Source organism: Zonotrichia leucophrys, chromosome 1 (genome assembly GCF_028769735.1).
Source record: "Zonotrichia leucophrys gambelii isolate GWCS_2022_RI chromosome 1, RI_Zleu_2.0, whole genome shotgun sequence".
Lineage (NCBI taxonomy): Eukaryota > Metazoa > Chordata > Aves > Passeriformes > Passerellidae > Zonotrichia > Zonotrichia leucophrys.
The window spans coordinates 111,965,454-111,985,175 of NC_088169.1; the positions used below are offsets into that span (position 1 = coordinate 111,965,454).

The window sequence follows — 19,722 nt, forward strand, 5'->3', positions numbered from 1 at the left end:
TCATGCCTGAGGCTTTTTTTTTAAAAATTGTGATAAAAAATACTGTTATTTGATCTACTAGAAAAGGAAGCCTACAAAAAGTAGATTTGGAGCCCATCTGATAGTTTGTACCATCCTCTCTGGTATGGAACTTTGGTTATAGTAAGTGGCATTCGCATGTGAGTCAGACATCCTGGACTGAGAATCACCCAAAACCTTCACACCTCTAAATCCCTCAGCAGGCCTTTGATGCGTGTGAGGAGAAGAGCAAATGTGATTTTAATTGAAGTGTCAGATAGGTCATATGTGGAGTGGAAGCTTTGGGGAAGGGCAACTTCACTCTTGGGAGCTCTCCTGAGCTTGCACCCTGGCCTGCAAGGCTGGGCTCCATCTGGGTTGCCCTGGGTGGCAGCCAAGGGCTTCCTGATGGCACATTCCCCTCCACTGGAGCTTTTCACAAAGCAGGAGGAATTGTGGGCAGTGGCTGGAGCATGGGAGAAGCAAACTCAGCCCCAGCAAGGGGCACTGCCCTGCACTATGAAATGCCAAGGAACTGCTGGCTCCCATGTAGAGTTTCAGCCATTTGGTTGGTGGAGGACACATCCTGCCTCCTCTTCACTTCTGCCTCACACAGGGCCAAGAAAGGAAAAACTCCAGTTTGAATCAAGTGGTGGAAATATGAGGATCAATAACTCAAAATAGAGCTTTAGCCAAGGGTTTGGCAGGGATGCTGACTCAGTGCCTCAGAGCTAACTGAGAGCCTGAGCTGCACATACCCAATGGAAATCTTCCAGAAATAGTGACACACACACACATACACACACTACAACTACTGAAAAAGTTGTCTGCACAAACTTTTTCATCATTCTCTCAAGAACAGTAAACTAACATTTTCAAACCATGAATGATGCAGAATAGTCCTCACCTGATTATTTGAAGTGAAACAATTTCCCAGCAATGTCCATAATGCCACATAGAATATTCTGAGGTGGAAGGCATCCACAAAGATTCACCTCCTGTCCCTGAATAGGACAGCCCCAGGAATCACACCCTGAGCCTAAAAGCATTGTCCAAACAATTCTTCAGCTCAGCCATACTTGGAGTTGTTACCACTTCCCTGCTGAGCCCATCCCAGCGTCCCAAAAGCCCCTGGAAGAAAAGCCTTTTCCTGATATTCCTAAACCTCCCACTCCAACACAGCTTTATGCCACTAAACCTTTAGCCCCAGGTGTTCTCTCTCAGACACATTTTCTTCCTTTTCAGCAGTAAGCATGTGTCAACAGCCAAACCTCACAAAAACCACCCTTCATTTCTGGTCTGAAGGAATAGAATCCCCCTCAGACCAAGCAGTCTGTGGTTCACAGCAACCACTGGGGCTAGAGCAGATGGCAGCATCCCATCAGTTATTCTTGCAGATGGTGCATTTCAGTCTGGCTGATGATTTCCATCATCTGTAATGGCCCTAGATTTAGGAGCTAACTCTCAGCATCTTGTTCCAGTAAATTCAGTGACATTACTACTGCTGCAAAAGGTGTTGGCTTGCTGGCATGCTGCAATCAATCTGTCTCATACCAGAAGCCAGATAAATGACCATAAAAGCCTCTTCTAGTCTTGGCAGTGGTAAATACACAAAGACCTGTGTTAACTACAATGTGCCCCTTCATCATGAGAGAGTGGATGGACTAGCTACCCAAGAAGGATAATAGAAGAACAGCTGCCCCTAGAAATACAGCTAGGAGAGACAAGTTGTTGCTACCATCTAAGCAATCTTTTGGACAAGATCTGACACTCCCCAGAAGCCATCAGCTTAATAAATGCATGTATACCTGATGCTGTGCAGTGTTTTATTCTATTGCAGTACTATAAATCCAGAGAGGAGTGAGGGACAGTTGGAATGGGCAGGTGGGAAGTTGAGGAGTGTTGCAGGAGACTGAGCACAAACAACTGGATAATGCATTTCAGTACTGGGTGCATTTATTCCTAGCAGTGGCCTTTGTAAAGGAAACTCTTCCCTTCAATGCAAGACATTGTTGGCATTTTTCTACTGGTGCAGCCCCTGAAGGGCATGTTTGTGGGTATAAAATGTCCCTCCTCCTAGAAGACCTTGCATAAGCCCCTCTGGAGCATCACTGTGGATCCTAAAAGTGTCCGTTGTTTATTTATTAGACAGTAGACCTGTGATAGCAAAGCCAGAGGCCCACTATGTGGCCTTATGCCTACATATAAGGAGGTTTGGCTGTTATTACTGGGAAATTAAAATGTGAATGTCTCAGAAATATCTGAATGACCTCTTGCTGCTGCTCTCTGAAGCAAGAAAAGTGTCTTTCACTACTTACACAGATGCCCTTTGCACCATGTGCACCTGGAGCCATGAGATGCAGTGAAAATTGAAGTCGTTTCCTGCTCAGTGCAGATCCTGGCAGCAGCTCAGTTTCCCCTGCTTCTTCTCTCATCCTACAAGTTTCCTGTGCCCTGTGAACCCGGTTTTGGCCTCTCTGAGGTTTGTCTGTTCCTACATTTAAATGCATCACCTCCAGCCAGGCAGCAAGATGAGTGTGCAGGGACAGCAGAGGGGCAGGATGGGCTCAGCTCTGGGCCAACATCCCACACCTGCAGCAGGAGCCACACCAGTGCTGGCAAAGAGCTCTTCTCACAGCAAAGGGAAGCACAGGCACAAAGCTGCCCATCTCTCTAAACATTTACACCTCACAGCTCCTGCCAGGAAGGGTAATGGCTAAGGTGCTGCGTCACTGCATTTCTGAGAATTTCTGCTTTTTAAGACGTCAGTGAGGCAGGTGCAGGATGTTCTGTGTGATGCAGATGAGCATCTCTCCTGTGTGATGCACGGGTGGCAACTTGTGGTTTTTCAAAACATTTCTACCAGGGCAGTCCAGCTCCTTCTGTTACACTCCTGACAGTCAGAAGGTGTCACCATTCTTTTCAGCCATCCCTTTACACTTCCATCCTGGGAGAGCAGCACTTTTGTTAATTAATGTGTCCCATGTTCCCTACACACATGGCTTTCAGCAGCTCAGTGATAATTTGCTGAACTTCAGAGGGCACTTTGCAGGGCAGGAAGTTTACTGTGCAGCCCCAATGGAAAGTTACTGTGCATGCCCTGTGCCCTCACAGATAGGATGCACTGGGTTAGAACCACAGCTGCCATGGTTATTTGTGTTATATTGATATTCCTTTGAGCTCTTCAGCATCAGCAGTTCAGTATAAAAATGAGCATCTACTTTCCTCTCATGCTGAGGAAACTGTTTAACCATTGGGACTTCTTAAGATAGATGAGATAAAATTCATGGCAATGTTGACTCCTCCTGATTTTCTCTCCAGCAAAGAAAGGACTTTTCATCTGCATCTGGTTTTCCAGAGAAAGCTATAAACAGATCTTTGTACTGGCCAAATAACAAAGCTTTAAACACTCAACAAAAGGCAGGGAAACAAAACTCCTTATCAGACACCAAATCATCTGAAGGAAGGAAAAAAAAGTCCCAAACTCTTGACAGCTGGGCAGAAATGTGTACAAAAAGAAGCTGAAGTCGCACAGCTTTCGCTGTGATTGCAAGGGGAATCCTGGCCCAACTTATGCACAGGAAGGAAAGAGAGCTGGCACATTCCCACCTGTATTCAGGGTACCCAAAAGGCTGGGTGGAGTCCTGCCTTTCCATCACCCATCTCAGCTAGAAAAACCCTTTCCAGAAAGTGATAAAGAAGCTGGAAAGGGTTTGCCAGAACGAGGAGGTGGAGGAAGAAGAAAGGTTATTTCCTGTTTGCTGCTATCAGATTTGGGGTGATTCCTCTTCTTCTCAAAATTAGCAGAGCACATTCCCTGCAAACGGCTCAGGAGAAAGGCAGAGAGGAGGGAGGAGTCCCTGCAGCCCCAGGGGCTCAGTGGGGCTGTGATGTGCCACCAGCAGAGGGGTGCATCTGTCTGGGGAACACCGCCCATGGCAAATGCAGGCACAGCAGGCATCAGGAGAAAGCAACAGCAGTGCAGCTTTCTGCAGAAAAACACTTCATACTGCCTGAAGAGCTTGCAGGATGATGGAGGACAGACCTGCAGCCTCCCCACCTATTTAAGGGAAGAAAAAGCATCTCTGCCTGCCATTACTCACCAGCACTTCTGTACCCTCAGTCATTAACCCCGTGCCCTTTCTCTCTTCCCTCTGGGATCCTGCACAGCAGACACTGAGTCTGTGTCCTCACCCCCTTCCTCTTTCTGTCCTGTCATGGCTCATCCTGACACCAGAGGCTGTCCCAGCCAGCAGTGCTCCTGCTCCTGGCTCCGTGTATCCCCTCGGGAAAGCCTCCACCAACTTCTCCACTGGCTCCAGGTGATTGGAGTTGACATGCACACGCCTTCCTGAATGTGGCACCTGACACGTCCCTGAATCCCACCCCTGCTGTCCCAAATTCCCTCTCCATCGGTCTGCCAATTGTTTCAGAGGAGAAATCTGATTCCTAGTGCTCTGTGATTGAAAGCAGGGCTGCAACACAAACTCTTAGTGCTCTTTGCCAAAAACACCATCACAATTTCTTTTTCTTTCTTTCTTTTTTTTTTTTTGTTTGTTTGAAGATACCTCGTTACATGACTTTTCAGTATCAAAAAAAAAAAAAAAAGCTTTTAAAACTGTTTCACTCCTTAGTTTAGGGAAAATATGTTTTGGCCTCAAAGAGGAAGTTGTATAAACCAAAGATGAGACAGCAGTGCTGGCTGGAGGATAGGCACCCAGCTGTATTTCCTTGTTCCATTTGCATATGATATGGGAGTAGACAATCATTCTCTCCAATGCACTGCATTTGCAATTCCAAAAGATTTGCTGAAAACTGCCTCCAAGTAATTCTTGGCCTGTAATACATCCAGTTTCTGTAGTGTTAGATAATACTAAAACTATCAGTAGCCATCATCAGTTTTAAAAATTCTGCACAGAATTTCCAATAGTAACTGTATTTATATTACCTATAAAACACACACTTTACACCATAGCCCCATTCAGTATTTTATCATGGATATTGGCTAACTGTGACACTGAATATGCTAACCAGAAAAATAGATCAATTTAAAAGTAAGCTGACATTGGTCACCCATATTTTCTACCTCTGCAGATGGGAACTTTCCTTATGTTAGTGTTTATGGCATAATGAGCACACTACAGCTGTACATGAATGATTTTATAAAGTCAGGTTCCTGCTGACCTCATGGCTGAAGGGAGTGTGGGGGAACCTCTGCTGCCTTGCGCTGAAATCCCACCTCAGGCAGGAAATATCTTCATGAAGGTGACAATGATGCTACCCGCATGCAATAAATATATATATATATATATATAAAAAATTAACACCTGCCAGCAAGGACACGGGGCAAAGGCTTCAAACTGAAACAGAATAGGTTTATATTGGGTATCATGGAGAAATTCTTTTCTGTGAGGATGCTGAAGCACAGGGAACGGTGGCTGCCCGATCCCTGGAAATATTCAAGGCCAGATTAGACAGGGATCTGAGCAACCTGGTCCAGTGGAAGGTGTCCCTGCCCACAGCAGGGGTGTTGGAATTAAATGAACTTCAAGGTCCCTTCCAACCCAAACTTTTCTATGATTTGCTTGCAGGTAAAGTACAAATATCTAGAAGGGCTTAAGGCCTTCTAGGTTCTCAGTGAAGACACCCCTGCTGTCTCCAGCCACATCCTCTGCCTGAGGAGATGAGTCATGTCATCTCACAGAAAGGAAATGCAACATTTACCCTGAACAAAACCCATGCAGGGCTCAGTGGTTGTCAGAGGTCCCAGGCACTGAGCAGCCCCGCAGAAGGCACAAACAGCATCCAAACACCAATCCAAGCTTCTGCAATGACACATCATGGAAGTCTGCTTCAACTTCAGGCAGAAATGGGTGATGCTGCTGTTCTCACCCACTTCTGTTACCAGTTCTGTGTGTTCACCTGTGGAAATCTGTGGGGCATCTCACTCCTGCCTGCTGGTAATAATACCAGTTTGGATTTTACAATTACATCACCAGAATTTGCTGTTTCATTTGAAGAAATAGCTTTAAAAATGTTAATCTGTGACACTGCCTGCTACAGATTCATTACACATGAACCTCTTGTTCGCTTGTTTTGAAATGAGCTGTAATAATTCATAGAAAGTGACATGAACCTACCATGTACATGCCTAAAATCTTGAGGGGGTTTTTTCAGCTACACAGATTTCTATCAGAAGTTCACACAACCACTGACCATTATCAGTTTAGTCTATCTGCCCTCAGACTCACCAACTTCTACTCTTGTTGTTTCTGGAGAGCTGAGGGTGACAGGGAAGGCTGGTCCTGCTGGCTCTGGCCCTGGTGTCTCTGCTCCCATGCTGGGTTCTCCAAGGAACAGCACCCCAAATGCTACCTGCACAGCCACAGGGACATCAGGCTCAGCAGCCTGTGGCAGAGGTTGAGAAACAAAGCACTGCTTCATTACTGGGATGTGGGAGCTTTTCTGACATGATAGTTTTGCGAGGATGAGCTCATCCTGAATGCTAAAAGAAATCTAAAGGGATCTTTCCATTTTCTCTGCTCGCCATTCTACAATTCACTTCTTGCTTGCCTTTGCTTTCACTTTGATCTTAAGTCAAGTAAGTTGATTCTCTGGTCTCCTTTTATATTCATAACCTAAATTAATTACATGATGAAAAGATTACATATTGCATTTCATGTCAGTTACTGCTTAGCACATGCCACAAGCAAGCTCCTCTCTTCCCTCCATGAGATATTGACATTGTCGCAAACATCTTTTATGAAAAATCCTTTCCTTAGGATTTTTTCCTCCTGAGAAGCCAAGAGGCCTCAGGAACAAAATGTAAACAATGATTATCTGCTGCTGTGGAATGCAACAGGTGCATCTGTGATTGGCCCACGTTGGTTGTTCCTAATTAATGGCCAATCACAGTCAGCTGGCTCAGACTGTCTCAGTCAGCCACAAGCCTTTATCATTCCTTTTCTATTCTTAACTAGCCTTCTGATGAAATCCTTTCTTCTATTCTTTTAGTATAGTTTTAATGTAATATATATCATAAAATAATAAATCAAGCCTTCTGAAACATGGAGTCAAATCCTCGTCTCTTCCCTCATCCTGGGACCCCTGCGAACACAACCACAGACATGGATACAAATCCAAACCTCTGTTCTGTACAGTGCTAAAAGCCACTGGTGGGAGGATATCACATTCCAAAACATCCACATTTCCCACAGAGCAGAGCTCCTCTCATCCTGCCAGCACTGGATCAGCAGAGAGGTGGAAGCTGCACTACTCCCAGCCTTGCCCAGCCATGACCAGCTCCAGAGAGGATGATGTGGGGGTCAGTTCCCATCCCCAGAGGAAGCCAGAGGCAGCTGGAGGCACCCTGGCACCAAGGACTCTGTCAGCAGCCCAGAGAAGGCAGGGCTGGCCTGGCACAGCCTCACCAAAGGCACCCAAAGAGGCAGCACAGGCACCTGTGTTTCTACTCAAGTTCCTGAGAGCAGCATCCACATCCATACCCTGCTCACCTGCCAGACCCAGGCTGGAAAGGGTCCCTGCTCTTTCCTGGGAGATGCAGCACCATGGCCAGACTGGAAAACACCAGGAAATTCAGGCAGATGACTCCTCAGAGTGTTGGGTTCATAGACTGCAGGGCAGGATCATCCCTGCACAGTCACACCCGTGTTCCAGGGATAAACCTGTTATGGTAAACTCCAGGGGCTTGATAGGATCATATCAGGACATTCCTTTTAACCCCAATCTGGGCTCACTTGTCTAAGAATGAGAAGAAGCCACCCCCTTCTTGCAAAAGTTGCAATGCAGTCCAGCATCCTCTCTCACAGCTAAGGTGGTTTTAGGTTTTAGCCACAAAAAAAAATACAGATGGATAAAGATGGGTAAAACCAGACCATCCCCCTGCATCCCGCCCTGCAGCTCACAGTTCAGGCACCACAGCAGGGCTTGGTGAGCTGCCAGGGCACACAGATGTTCTTACACATCAACACACACATTGCAACAGGGACAAGCTTGTGCCACTGTCCCACAGCCTCTCCTGGGGTGACTTACAGCTGAATGTTCTCATGATCTCTCTGCCCTTGGACACTCAAGTCAGCTCCAGTCAGCAATAACTTGTTATCACCTTTCTTTTATTTGTTTGTGTATAAATTTGAAAATCAGCCTGTACTTCCTGTAAAAACCAGAAAGAAACAATTATTAAATAACAAAACTTAAACAGATCTGAAACAAGGTAGAAAACAGATCTTTTTATTTGGAACAAAATGAATCACAGAGGGAAAGGAAAAAGAAAAAAAAAAAAGACACCAGAAAGAGAACAGCTGGGCATGAACACATACAGTTAAAGAAAGAGCACAGGCTGCATCACTTCTCTCCTGACCTCACAGTAACAGAACTTTTTGCCCCTTTGGAATGGCACTTTCAGTGGTAAAGGACAGAAAACCAGCCCTGGTTCAGTCTGTCTCACAAAGATCTCTTGCCCCTCTATGGGAAGAGTCCTTCCAGGACAGGGGTGATAACAGTGGTGATGGGCACCCCCAGCCCTGGGGCTGGCAGCAGGAATGCAGCACTAGAATAAACCGGAGCTGGGATGCCCCAGCCCAGCAGAACAAGGCTGGCCCTGCTCTCTCAGCAGTGAATCAGTTGTCTGCTCAGAGCACCGATCAGCCTCTGAATCATGTGCTGGAGTCGAGTGTCCCCTCCTGCCCCTGCCGGAAAGTGCAGCAGTGAAGCAATGCTGTGTCCTCCCATTCTGGTGACACTGGCCCGGTGACATTCACTGCTGCTTTAGTACTGCCACCCCAAGCACGCCGTGCCACTGCTTTTGTCATTCAGCTCACAGCCTCTGAGGAATGTTTGTACTGAAAGGAGTTAGAACAGCACCGTAAGGAAAAGAATTATCACCTCCCTCTTACTGTGGAAAACCCGATTCCTGCGGCAGCCTTTAAAAGCAGAGACAGGCTGAATCACCACCAACATAGCACACAAGAGCCAAACATCTTCTAAAGAGAGTCACAGGACAAGGAAAGAACGAGAACAATCACCTAATCACCTGTGGCTGGGTGTCACTGATGCAGAGCCTTGGCAAGCAAGCAGAGATGAAGGACTCCCAGGTGAGCGTGCAGCCACCCCCCAGCTCCCTCCCTGCGAAACAAACCCTCAGTTTCTCAGCCTAGTTTGGATTCTGCTAGGGTGCAGCCCTCGTTGGATGGCTTTCACCAGGCACACCTTCAATCCATTTCCAAGGAATTCACAGTGTCAGCACAATATAAAATAGGGACAAAATGACAAGGAAGGAGAGAATGCAGCTCCCCATCCCTTTTGGTGCCAGTCTGTACCATCTCTGCTTTTACAACCATGCCTTTCTAGCCAAGCAGGCCAATTTAACACGAACAACCAATTTACCACCTCACTCTGACTACTAAAATTGTCCCATGCAGTAAATACCTTGCTCTGGCAGCACATCCTGCACTCCCTGGCAGCTTTGCTGGGACTCAGCTGCCTGAGACAGAATCCCTGCCCTCTCCTCACCACATCCTTCTTCCCTGCAGGTCTGGCCCAGCTGCTGCACAGGCACAGCTCCCCTGAGCAGAACAGGACAAGCCTAGCAGCAAGACTTACCTAAGAGATCCTATAAATTTCTGCAGTCTGTGCAAAGAGCACAGCCCCAAACAAGCCTACATGCACAGGCGGATGGCCAGCTTCACCAGCTTGCAATAGCTAAACTATCACACTAAAGGCACTAATGCTTGCATTGATAAACAATCTCAGCCTTAAAATCAAGGTTTCTGCCAAAATTGCAGCCCCAAGCCCCCTCCTGCTGCAGGCAAGTGAGTGATAGCTCTAGCTTAGCTCAGGGGCAGCCCAAGCAGGCGGTTCTGGGGAAAGGTGACCTGTACCCTCTGTCATTTGGGGCACCAAGAGGGGAGCAAAGCCAGCACCACCCCAGCTCTGCACACAGCATCTGCAAATGGCACATTTCAAGCCCTGCAAATGTCACTGCTCCTGCTCCAGGCAGCAAGAGGTGGGGGCCAGATCTGGAGCTCAGAGGAGTGGCTCAGGTGAGCACCCAGGACAGCGGGTACCCAGCTGAGACCTCCTTTGAGCTTCCTTGGCAGGGCCGGGGAAAAAACTGCCCTGAAGTCTCCTGAGAGAGAAGAGGCTTTCTCAGGAAACTTCTGGCAAGCACCTCAAGCTGTCTGTGGTGCCTGCAAAGGCAGGCAAGGCATGGGGTGGGCAGGGAGCAGGAGGAGCCCTCTCATCCCAGGCTGTCTCCTGGGCTCCTCAGTTTAGCTGCAGCTCTGTTATCAGGCAAAGCATCACAGAGCTGCCCCTTTTGTTTGTTGGTGAACCTGTCAGGCCTTGAAGCCATGTGTGTGCTTTTCTCTGGATTTTCTTTTTTTGTTTTGAATGAAGTCAGAAGGTTTGACACCTCACTTCTTTCCCCTGCTAAAATTTTCCAGACACAGTGAGACTATGGGATGCAAAGGACAAGTGTCACAGGTTTCAGGGTGGAACAGCAAGCGTGTCAGATCAGTCATCAGTTGGATCTGGGAAACAGTCTGAGGCATCTTCCTGGCCATCCATATCAACTAGGACCTCAGCATCTGGCATTTCCTCAGCTTCTATCTGCACTGGTAGGTTTTCTTCTGCCACTGGCTGGGGCTCAACCCCTTGACCAATCTGGGCAGCATCTGGAAAAAGAAGAAATGGTTTTAAGTGCCCGTACTATGGCTCACCCTCATGGAAATTCACCCCCTGGTCCCTAATGCTGCAGGACTCCTGATCCACTCAGTCCCCAGGCACCTGCAAGTCAAATTTCAATTTTCTCTGTAACTACTCATTTACTGAGCTGCGCATCATGCCTTAGGGCACTTTGGTATTGAAGCTCTCTGGCTTCTTAGTACCAAAGTACTTTAGTACCAAAATACTGAAGCCAAATCTATTCACTTACATCTGAATAATTCAAGCTGGCTAACAGCACACATTTAGTTCTTGCCTACTTTCCATGTGTATCTTTGCTTTTTCTTTAATTGTAAAAAAATTAAAATATGGACTACTTGTTAGTTAAACTTATAATATTTGATTTTTTTATTAAAAGCTCTACATTTGAAGTATATTAATATTAAACAATGAGCTGAAAGGCCTTTTTTCCTCTTTCTTGCTCCTATGTTCATGAGTAGCACATAATATTTTGAAAGCAGAGCAAAGAGCATCCAAGGTTAGATATAAAGCACAGCAGAGCTACAGGAGGCTGTGCATGGTGAAGTGAAGGACACCAGAAATGGAGACAGCAGTGCTGAGACCAGGCTATGACCTGTGTAAAGCTGCTCCAGTTCATGATGTCTCTGCTAAACCTACTTCAGCTGATGATGGTGCATTATGGAAAGCAAAACTGAGGGAAATATAATGCAAAAAGGGCAGTACTAATATCAAGCACTTACAGAACAAGACATTTCTGGAGAGTTTTTATCACTGCACTCTCTTAACCATATTGTGCTAAGGCTGTGGGGGTTTATGCTTGATTTCTTTGAAAAATTTAAAATGTGACCATATTCCCACTCCAGACTCAATTTAAGAAAATACACAAGCCTCTGGCTTTGATGGGATTTAGCTGTGTTTACAGCTCAGCATATTGGCTCCTGCTGTCCTGAAGATGACTGCTTAAAAAACAGCACCAATTTTTATAAAATGTTACTCATGAGAAGGGTGAGAAAATTGTAGGAAAACTGCTGAGTATTGGGGGGATTGCTGTTTCTGAGGTAGGTGTTTTAGCACAGGAGATAGTGGAACAGACAGCCTGCAGCCTGCTGGCAGCACCCTCTGTGGGATGCCTGCCTCTGCTCTGAGTAAGGTGCTGAAAAACGCCCTGCTGCCACTCCTGCAGAAGGTGCAGCACCTTCCCTGTGCTGCCACATCCCAGGCCCCTGTACTGTCACCTCCACCCCCAGCAGCCACACACAAACACTGTGTGCCCCCTGAACAAGGTGTGTGTGACCTCAGACAGGTCTCTGCACTCACCAGGCTTGGCAGGACGGTCACTCTGAGCCTCCAGGTGGTCTCCATTGGGGGGGCTCTTCGTGCCTTCCCCAGACACCACTGACATTGTCAGCCCGTCATCCTTCTCCTCCTCTGTGAAACCAAACCAGAGATTTGAAGGAAGAGGCTCCCACAGCCTCAGCAGGGCTGCTGTGAGGCCAGACCCCAGCATGTGTTTGTGTCCCCTCCTGAGGTGATGCTGGCTCTGCTCCCAGAGTGGGCAGATGCCGAGAACAGAGGGTGGTCACTGCCAGCCTGCCAGGGACCAGCCTGGCCAGGCTGCCAGGATCACAGCTTGAGGTGATCTGCACGGGCAGAGTGCTCCCAGGGACAGGGGACTGCCATCAGAAACCATTCTGGGATCACACCTGAATGAGGGTCCATTTTATTGACCATAGGAGAGGTTTTGCTGGGGGTTTTTCTTCTGGCCAGGAGCACAGGGTGAGGGCAATAAAGGAAAAGTGAGGTTTAATTCAAGACCCTGCTAGCCATAGAGGCTGGCTATCAGCAGCAGACTTCTGCTCCAGCAGGTCAAGGGAGGACAGGCTGGATGGAGGACAAGCAGCCACCCAGCTGAGACCAGGTTACTCCAAGGCCACTGCACAAACACAGTTCTCTCCAAAACTCATAACAGGGGGTGTCACAGCATTCCCCACTCACCTGAAGGCACTGGGATGAACTTGTGTCTCCTCTTCCTCATGCAGCAACATATGGCTGCAGGCAAAGCCACCAGCAGGATAAGCGCACCCGCTGCACAGCCTGCCAGGATGTAAATGAACCCTGGGTACCGCAGCAGGTCTGCAGGAAGGACACAGCATTGTTAGCTACCATGGTGGACAAATTCCTTTCTCCCCGTGGGAGAAACCCCACAGCCAGATTAGAGCTTGTTGGCATCACTGTTGCTTTAGTTTGGCACTGTGAGCTGTGGCACTTTATGATTTATGTAACATCGTCTAATTATGGCATGGAATTTTTCTTTAAGAGGAGAGGCCTGTGTGCAATCACTTCTGCCTGCTCTGATCACTGACATCTAAGGTAATCTGTAGGTTTAAATCAAATTTAACAGAGAAGGTGGTGGTTTGAAAGATACTACATTTCAACAAGGGAGGGAGACCCAAGGAAGCACCTCCTTGTGGCCACAGCTCTCTTCACAGAGAGCAGCAGGCACAACTTCCCAAGGATTTTTCTCAGGAAGGCAGTGAGAAGTACAGAGAGAAGAGAAGAAAACAATTCTTATTTCTATTCACTGCTCCTGCTATTGCACACTTGGAATGTGTTATGGAGATTGTTTACCCAACACGATTTGGTTAATTGGACACCGGTGAAAGTTGTTTTGAGTGATTAGCCAATCACTCAAAGCTGTGTCCTGTACTGTTTTTTGGTAATATAGTATAGTATTCTTTAGTACTCTTTAGCATAGTTAAAATATAGTATTAATGTAATATAGTATAGTTTTAATAAAGCAATTTTCACCCTTCTGAATCACGGAGTCAGAGCGCATCATTCCCTGGCTGGGGCATCGCCTGCTTCCACTACACCTCCTGCTGAAGGAAAATCTGCAGAGCCTACCCTCAGAGCTGACATCAGAGAATCTGCTTAGGACAGTCATGTAATGCCTGCACCAACCCCAGAGCAAGTCTCATCAGAGCCTGCACTGCCTCCAGCACCGAGACTGTGGCCACTCGAGCCAGAGCTGTGGGGAAAGACCCTTCCCTGGCTCTGCTGCTGCTCGGGGAAGGATTCCACCCTGTGCCCCTGCCCAGCCTGAGAGCAGGACACGCAGCAGGAGCGAGGGCTGCAGATGGCTGAGCAGAAGGGCAGCACAAGTCACTGGTGATGATTTCCCAGCTCAGCAGCCCTTGCTCAGGGTTGCTGTGATGGGGCAGACCCGCACGTTTGCTGCTGCTGAGCAGGCAGCTGGTGCAGGGCGCAGAGACCCATCCAGGCTTGCTCCTTCACTGAGATCATCCCCCTACTTGGGGCAGCCTCTAGGAAAACTCTTCTTGCCATATGCAAAAAAAACCCACACATAAATTCCTTAAAATTCCTTAGGTAAGCCAGTGCCATCCCTTTCTGAATAATTCAACTGCTTTTCAGCAGCACACGTGCCTGCACAGCACAGCAGCAACCAACAGGCTCATTTGGAGCTTATTTCAAGCCCTCAAAAGCACTAATTGCTCCATATCTCCAGAGACTAAGAAGAATTTTAAATGTTCCAGGATATACTACACGCCATCATACTCCACCTACTCACTGGGACAGCAAAAACAACTGCACACAGGTGTTCATGGTATTTTCAGAGTGCTTGTTCCAGTCTTTTTAAGAACATTTAGAAAGTTCAAAAAAATCCATATTCAAAATTAAAAACTTTCAGCAACTCAGAAATAATTTCCCTAATTATTTTAGTTGATGAATGCTTAGAGAATATTGTGAAAAATATAAGTTGGAAATTTTTTCCCTGAATCTTTTTCCTAAAAATTTGCTACTTGTTATTAAGGTCTTTTTGAGATAAAATATTGTGTTAAAAATAAGCAATAAACAAGTAATTAATCAATAAAAGTCCTTTATATATGTTGTCTTCTTAATTTCTGAATCCTGTGTGCTGAGAGCCCTGTGTTGCCTGGTAAGTTTACGGCATTTCTGCCAAATTGTTTTTTGGTTATTCAAAATTAATTTCATCAGCCCAAATGGATGTTTTTACATATATTATATACCTAAACCAAATTCAGCCCTTTCCCTGGAGCAACTAATAACACACAAAAATAATTCATTAACTTTCAATTAAATTAAATGAACCTATTTCCCTCTTAATTCATTTTACTGATATCCAGAATTGCTTTAACTTCCTTTTTCCAAATGTGGTTGCATTTGATGACTGCAAAGTGGAATCACCGCCACTTTCTTTCAGATCCTTCCAACTACGTGGAGCTGGAGTGTCCCAGACAATTTCTAAAATGCTACAGTATGGGTTCTCTAGTGGCAAAAGTGATTAAATTAATCACAGCAAAATTTTCAAGAACCTTATAGTTATGTTATGCCATGCCTACAGCTTTGATAACCATCTTTTCTGCCAGAGAGCAGAGCATCTTCACTACTGGAGGTGCAAATTAAATGATACCCAAGGATCCAGATTCTCTGTCTCATTAAACTCTGGCCTTGCTCAAGCAGAATACTCAGCATTTATGAATAGCTTGCAAATGGATAAAGTCTCAGCGTTCTCACAGACTTACATGTCTGAGCAAGGATATGGAGGGGAAACAACCCCTACATTCCATAAGTAAATGGCATGAGTCTTTATCCATTTCTGAGGGATGGGGCTGATGGAGAGACATTTGTATAGATCAGAAAATCTTTTGCGCTTCTGGCCTAAATAAGAGGAAAAGAGATGAGGCAAAACACCTCAACTGAGTCCAGAAGCAACAGGGCTGAACCAGTGGAAGGGTTTTTATGGAATGCACTTGAAGGCATCTGGGTCACGGATGCATGTCAGAGTAGGAAGCAGCCTGTGTTTCTAAAGCAGCATAGAGGATTGGTGCACAGGAGGTGCAAATCTCCATCACCAAAAAGTAGGAAAAGAGACAGATGGAGATCCATCCTTGCTGCAGAGGTGGGTAAAAGAACCTCCTCAACAAACTCATCCCATCTGTGGTTATAGGCTGTGTCAGTCCAAAGCACAGGAGGGAGAAGGAAATTAAGGGGTCACTTTCTAAAGGCAGGATTTGGTAACTCTGGAAGGGCAATGCCAGAGGACAGAAGAATTTGATATTTTGAGGACACCAACAACCTCTCAGTTGGCTGCTGCAAGAGACCAAAAGGAAGATTTTCTGGGGATGCCATTACTCACCGTAGCTGCAAGACAGCGTAATGGGCCTGGTCCTCGTGACACTGTTCCCCTTCAAAATCTCACACACAAACTCCCCAGGCTCGGTTTTGCCCAGGTGAACCTTCTTCCCAGCATCCTTAATGCAAGCCCCCTCGGCTTTCAGGTGGGTGCCATTGAGGAGCCACCTGAAGACCAGGATCTCGTTGCTGGCCACGTTGCAGGACAGCTCTGCAGTTCCGTCAGGGAAGCACTGGATACCGATGGTCGGCTCTGCTCACACACAGCATGGGGCACGGGGAGCAGGGAGGAAAGAGAGAGGTGAGGAGAGGATTCAGGAGTGAACATTAGCTGAACAGAAGCTTCCCTTCCCAGCAATCCCAGTAACACCACATTTACTGTGTGAAGGGAGCGCAGAAACAAGTAACCCATCTCTTGAGTGCCTGCATTCTACCCAAAAATGCTTTACAGTGCCTACCCCAACCCTGCTAGCAACTCTTGATCCCTGTTTTGGGGATGCCACCAAAATCTGGCATATTGTCATTTTCCTAACTGACATTGAAAAAAAAAAAAACAAATAAAAGCCCCTGGTCCGAGAAGATGGTGGAAACATCCAAAGCACATGCCAACCAGAGCCCTCCTCTGTAATCAGCAGATAATCATAGCTTTGGAGGAGACTCAGCCCTCCCCTCCACCTGAGGTTTGTACTTTTGCTGTCACTCTGCCCCTTCTTCCATTTTAGAGAGAAACTGGTGCAAATCATGGCCAACATGGACACGAGCGCAAGATACCCACAGTTAGATACAATACCCAGACTAGGACATTTTAAAATAAAGAAATTAATCATTGCTCTTACTACATTTCCCTGAATTTCTCTCTTTCAGTCTACTAAAAGGAGGAAACCCATTTCCTACACTTGCCACTTTGCACACACAAACTAGATAGAGAACTGGTATGGTTTTTTAGGACAGCAGGAGTAACACTGAGAACATGTATCCATGGAAATAAGCTCAGAAATCACTTTCTTGTGCTAGGACATCAGTTAAAATTCTCTGCCTCCAGGAACATGTTGGCAGTGAAAGTTTTTCCCTGCCTTAGGGGTGGCAGCAGAACAGAAGGAGGAGGCAAATGTTCCCAAAGTAAATCCACTGAAATGGAGGTTAAACCCAGGTTGCTTCTGCAGTCTTTGACTACTTCCAGTCTAAGCCCCTTTTCCTCACACCAAGGAGTCACATCTTTGACCTAGTGTGCACAGCAGTTCCGCCTGTTTGCACCCAAAAGGTGTAAGGGCTCATTTGTCTTCACTGAGACCAGTTTGCTCAGACATTTTCATTACAGTTTTGTGCGCTTCCATTTATCTTGGAAGCCTGTGCAAGTGAAAGCCCTGCAAAAGGAACAGCGGCGATGAGGAGCAGAGCAAGGCTCTCTGTCTGCCTGGAGCACTGCTCAGCAGCAGGACAAACCCTCCTAAGCCTTCTCCATATTAACCCAAGCAATGAGCTGGATCCTGTACAGAAGTGACTTTGTGTCTGTCTTTGCTGCCTGCAGGTGGATGAGCAAAAGGGAGAAGGAATTCTGAGGATACAAGGGACAAGAGGGAGACTGGCACAGCTCCCAGGGGCACCCAGAGCTCCTGCAAGCTCAAGCAGTTTCTTTGGAAAAATTTCAAGGCATCAGGCTTCCAACAAGTTCAAAAGCTTTTTGTTGCTAAGAAGGCCACTTACCAAACACTTCCAGTGTAAAATTTCTGGCGGTGTGCTGAAAAACAAATCCGTATTTTCCTTCGTCATCTTTCTCCACGCTCCTCAGCACCAGGGAGCCGTTCTCTAAGTTCAGCCATCTGCTGGCAGAAGTGCCACACTTGGCCAACAAGGTATCATTTAGGACAGTTGTAGAGCATTTCTTGTCCTCCTTGCTCATGCTGGAGAAGTTCTGCAGGCTTTGGATTTCCAAAGAAAAGATTGCTGAGTCGCCGCTGAGCGCGCCAGTCCAGATGGCAGAGCCTAAAAGGAGAGCAAGCTTGCCATGTCCATCCATCCCCTCCTGGCTGCCCCCCAGGAAGGAAAATGCCCAGGTAAGACATAAGAGGGACAGACCACATCCTAGGGACACTGGATCACCAGTGATTGAAAATCTGAGGAGTGGGATGCCTTCTATAAGGTCCAACTTCCCCCACCTCAACAGCACAGGAATGGTGTGAACACCATGCACAACAGGGAAACAAAAGGCTGAATTTATCTCCCTGAATTTAAGACCATCTACCAGCCCCCATCAGAGATGAGAGACTGAGCAAAGGTAGGTCCTCAGCGCATCAGTGCCATGGACCTTGCACAGAGGGTAGCAGAAACAACAGCTGCAGGTGCCCAGCTGCTTTCACCCAAAGAGTAAGGTCTGCTTTCACCCAAAGAGTAAGGTCAGAGTTTTAACTCAAGCAGTCTTGCACATTATTAAGTTATTGTGTGTAAATGGCAGGAGCTTGGGGACTAACCCAAGGTCACACTGAGTGCTGGGAGCCGGATCGCGTCGTTCTCCAGCCAGCACTCTGTGTACAAGAACCTTACATTCCCCACTGAAAAGCTTCTCCGGACCCAGGACACTCAGAAAGTACAATATTGTTAGTTATTGTTACTTTACTGGAAAAATAACCTGTCTTACTTTGGTCTGACTTCCCCTTTCATGCATTAGCAGCTACACTATTTGATGTCACCCCAAACCTAGTAGCATCCTTGGAGCAAAATTAGGGTGTCAGCTCATCTAGGCAAACCTGTGCCAACCCCAACAAAGAAAAATCTTACCTACCTTGAGTAACAGTTATTATCACCAGCAAGCAGAGCAGAGTCAAAGGAGAGCTGAAATCCATCTCAAAGAGCTCCTTGCATCATATGCTGAGGAGACGATCTGGCTACAGAGCTCGGTGAATTTAGTGCTCGGGAAATGATGTCAGAAGCAAGAGTGGGGAAAAAAAAAAAAGAAAAGAAACTCCATAGTGGACAGATTGAATGATGTTTCAAAATAGACCTGCGAGGTTTTGGGTGACTGAACTCGGGCTGAGCCAATGCAAGCCACAATGTGCTCTGCAAAGTCCTGCAGCTCAAAGGTAGCTGAGAGTGTGAGAGTAGGGCTGAGAGGTGAGGGGAGACAAAAATATCTCCTGGTCAGCTCACCCCATTCAGGAAGATGCTAATGAAGCAGGCAAAGGAGGAACACCTATTTCTTTTGTCCTTTCCTAGTTTATTAAAGTACAGTATCCCCACCCAGGGAAAAGAAAGTCCAGTGAGATAAAGCACTGCACATGAAAACCAGCTGATTTTCTGCAATACTAAAAATTATCACTCCTTGACACCTCACCAGCAGGAAGGTGTGGGACAAGGCTCTCCCTCTGTTCCCAAAGACTGTGTTGCCAAAGTGAACTTTGCCAGGCTCTTTTAGTGACTGAGTGGTACCTGCCATGCAGGAAAGGCTCCATACAGCCAGCCCAAGCAGAGTAAAGCTTATGGGAAATTAAATTGCATTGCAAAACTAAACTGTATGTAGCCCAGAAGCCACCCCAGCTCTGCTTGGAGTGCAAATCTCAGAGATGAGACTGAAAAGCCAATCCTGAAGAAACTCTGTGAACCAGTTATCTGGACAGCCATGTAGGGCCAGACATCTGGCACTTTCTGAATGGCTTAAAGTGCACTGGGCATTGCACCGAGTGCCACGATGGGTTGCACAAACAACACAGGGACAGCAGGAACTGTCTCACTCACTGGAGGAAGTACACTGGTATAGCATTAGAGCCAACATCTGGATGCTTTCAGATGCTTAGCAGATGTGCTGGGGAATAATTACAAGAGCTGGGTTCAGGATGCAACTGGGAACGTTGT

The 19,722-nt window shown here is 46.7% G+C and overlaps 1 protein-coding gene across 1 annotated transcript; it reads right to left on the reverse strand.

Annotated features, from left to right (window-relative positions):
- Nucleotides 1–8,226: 8,226 nt before the first annotated feature.
- Nucleotides 8,227–18,803, reverse strand: LOC135454913 (uncharacterized). Its single transcript, XM_064727545.1, has 6 exons — nt 18,656–18,803; nt 17,581–17,859; nt 15,881–16,129; nt 12,697–12,834; nt 12,019–12,129; nt 8,227–10,691 (listed from the first exon to the last, which is right to left on the reverse strand). The coding sequence occupies exons 1-6, from the start codon at nt 18,714–18,716 to the stop codon at nt 10,531–10,533; spliced, it is 999 nt and encodes a 332-aa protein (XP_064583615.1). The 5' UTR covers nt 18,717–18,803; the 3' UTR covers nt 8,227–10,530.
- Between the last annotated feature and the right edge of the window lie 919 nt (nt 18,804–19,722).